Source organism: Penaeus vannamei, chromosome 6 (genome assembly GCF_042767895.1).
Source record: "Penaeus vannamei isolate JL-2024 chromosome 6, ASM4276789v1, whole genome shotgun sequence".
Lineage (NCBI taxonomy): Eukaryota > Metazoa > Arthropoda > Malacostraca > Decapoda > Penaeidae > Penaeus > Penaeus vannamei.
In genome coordinates this window covers 12,354,234-12,356,733 of record NC_091554.1, presented here as the reverse complement: position 1 = coordinate 12,356,733, position 2,500 = coordinate 12,354,234, and the positions used below count along the sequence as shown (strand labels likewise).

General features: G+C 46.9%; 1 protein-coding gene across 1 annotated transcript in view; it reads left to right on the top strand.

The window, feature by feature from the left end:
• The window catches only part of LOC113820292 (uncharacterized transporter YutK), a 24,951-nt gene that overhangs the window by 17,214 nt on the left and 5,237 nt on the right, over positions 1-2,500 (top strand). Inside the window, exons 10-11 of the mRNA XM_070122632.1 lie at positions 1-111; positions 362-536. The exon at positions 1-111 is cut by the window's left edge and continues 143 nt beyond it. Of these exons, the coding sequence (XP_069978733.1) occupies positions 1-111; positions 362-536 (286 nt within the window). The remainder of the gene's footprint in view (positions 112-361; positions 537-2,500) is intronic.

Genomic DNA, 2,500 nt, shown 5'->3' with positions numbered 1-2,500 from the left:
CATCTCCGCCTCCGTCATGAACGCCCCCGCCGCCCTCGCCTTCTCCAAGCTCTTCTATCCCGAGACGAAGAAGTCCAAGACGAGCGTCTCCAACATCCAGATGCAGAAGGGGTTCGTGGAGCTCAGCCTGTCCTTCTAGAATGTTATCCTGGCTACTTCTTAGTCTTTGTATTCGTATTACATCTGTTATTACTTCTTGGTTCTATCCGGTTTCTTTTTTTGTTTGTTTGGTCTTAATTCTAATATATATAAAGAAACTAAGAACTAATGATAATTTCCGACCTCAGATTCTCCTTGTACACTTCCATCCTCTTCCCTTAGCCTCAATCCCTTACACAATCCACTCCTCGCCTGCCCGCAGAGAGGAGTCGAGCTGGCTGCACGCCGCCATGGTGGGCGTGACGAACGCCATCCCGCTCGTGGCCAACATCGCCGCCAACCTCATCGCCTTCTACGCCTTCATCGCCCTCTGCAGCCACGTCCTCGACTGGACTTGCATGCTGGCCGGCGCCGAGGAGGAGGTGTGCACGCTGGAGGTGAGCAAGGGAAGGATGAGAGGTGAAGAAGAAAGTTTGAGGGAGGGAAGAGAGGTAAAGGATGGAGGAAAGGAGACGGGAAGGGAAGGAAGGGCGAGTTGCGAGATCGTGTGGGTCTTCTAAGGGTGTCATCCTGTTCACTATCATTTCTATCAGAACGTCCTCCTTCTTCACTCTTTCAAATTTCACGCATATTTCTCTCTCGTCTCCATCTTCATTTATCCTCGTGCCTCTTCTTCCTACCTCGAGGGAGACATCATTATAAAGATCGTGTAGATTCCTCCTCGTCCTCTTCTTCCATCACCAGTACTACAAAACAAACCCTAATATTTTATTTTCTTTGAGAGCGCCATCTTTATTCCTTAAGACAATATGTACGGAAAGCGGTTGGAAAATTCGAAACATTATGATAATTTCTCAACTACTATGGGAGTGGAAAACTATAGGGATATTAGGCCTTGGGAAAAGACTGAATAGGGGATGCTGTCGTTTGTTCCCAAACACCCCAATACCCGTCGTTTGGCAAGAGGCCAGTGCATTTCCTGCTTTTGAGTGAGAATAAATGATTTCCTTTTGATGATACGCATGCAAAGCACAGAAGATGGTCATAGCTTGATGTTAATGGTAAATCTACACTCCCTCCCTCACTCCCTCCCTCTCCCTCCTTCTCTCTCTTACACATTTCTTCAATCACTCACTCTCTGTCACAACCACACGCACACCCTTGCAAGTTGTAGGTTATCATGATTCTGACTCGAAATTGCAACATTTGCATTCCTGTCGGTGCAACCCTCTTAGCTTGATGTTAATGATAAATCTACAATATTACGTAATTATTACAGTAATTAATATTACAGTACGGCTTCTGTAAAAAAAAAAAAAAAAAAAAATAGGGTGGCCATGGCTTGATTTTTATTATAATAAATTTACACTATGAAAGTATGGAAAATGGAAGCCGGAATTAATGTTTTTTCCAGTTCTTCAACGTATTGGAAACATGTACAGTGATTAAGTTGCAATGAATTATGCGTACATAAATCAGGCCTTAGCTCAATAGCATTAGTATTTTGAAGATTGAAAAAAATGCCTGGATATATTTTCGTCTTTCTAAGTCTTCATCCTTAGTGCAAGTCCAGTCCAAGTTTCATCCGATTCAAATAATAGTGGCAATAATGATATAATAAAGTTGCTTCATAATACGAAGAGAATGTCGTAGGTTATGCTGAATTTCGAGGTGTTTTGAGCGATTTTTTACCTATCCAAAATTGTTATAATATTTTTGTCACCCTAGTATGTTCCTTTGAAGCGAGGTTTCTAAGAATGTTGAGCTGCAGACAAACGTAGAAAAAGAGAATTAATAAGACTCAAGTTTCTTCCCTCCCTCCCTTTCCCCCTTCCCATCGCCCTTCTCCTTCTCTACCTCTCCCCTCCCCTTTCCTTCCTCCTCCTCCTCCTCCTTCTCCCCCTTCTTACAGCCTCCTCCTCCCCCTTCTTACATCTTCCGTCTCCTCCCCCTTCTTACATCCTTCTCCCTCTCCCCCTCCTTCTTCTTCTTCTTACCTCCCCCCGCTCCTCCTCCCCCTGGCCCCCTTCTTACCCCCTCCTCCCCCTCCTCCCCCATCCCCCTTCTTACCTCCTCCTCCTCCCCTTTATTACACCCTCCTCCTCCCTCCTCCCCTTTTTTTACCTCCCCCTCTTCCTCCTCCTCCTCCCCTTCTCACCTCTGACCTCCTCCTCCCCTTCTTACACCCTCCTCCTCCCCTTCTCACCTCCTCCTCCTCCTCCCCTTCTCACCTCTGACCTCCTCCTCCCCTTCTCACCTCCTCCTCCTCCTCCCCTTCTCACCTCCTCCTCCTCCTCCCCTTCTCACCTCCTCCTCCTCCTCCCCTTCTCACCTCCTCCTCCTCCTCCCCTTCTCACCTCTGACCTCCTCCTCCTCCTCCTCCTCCCCTTCTCACCTCTGA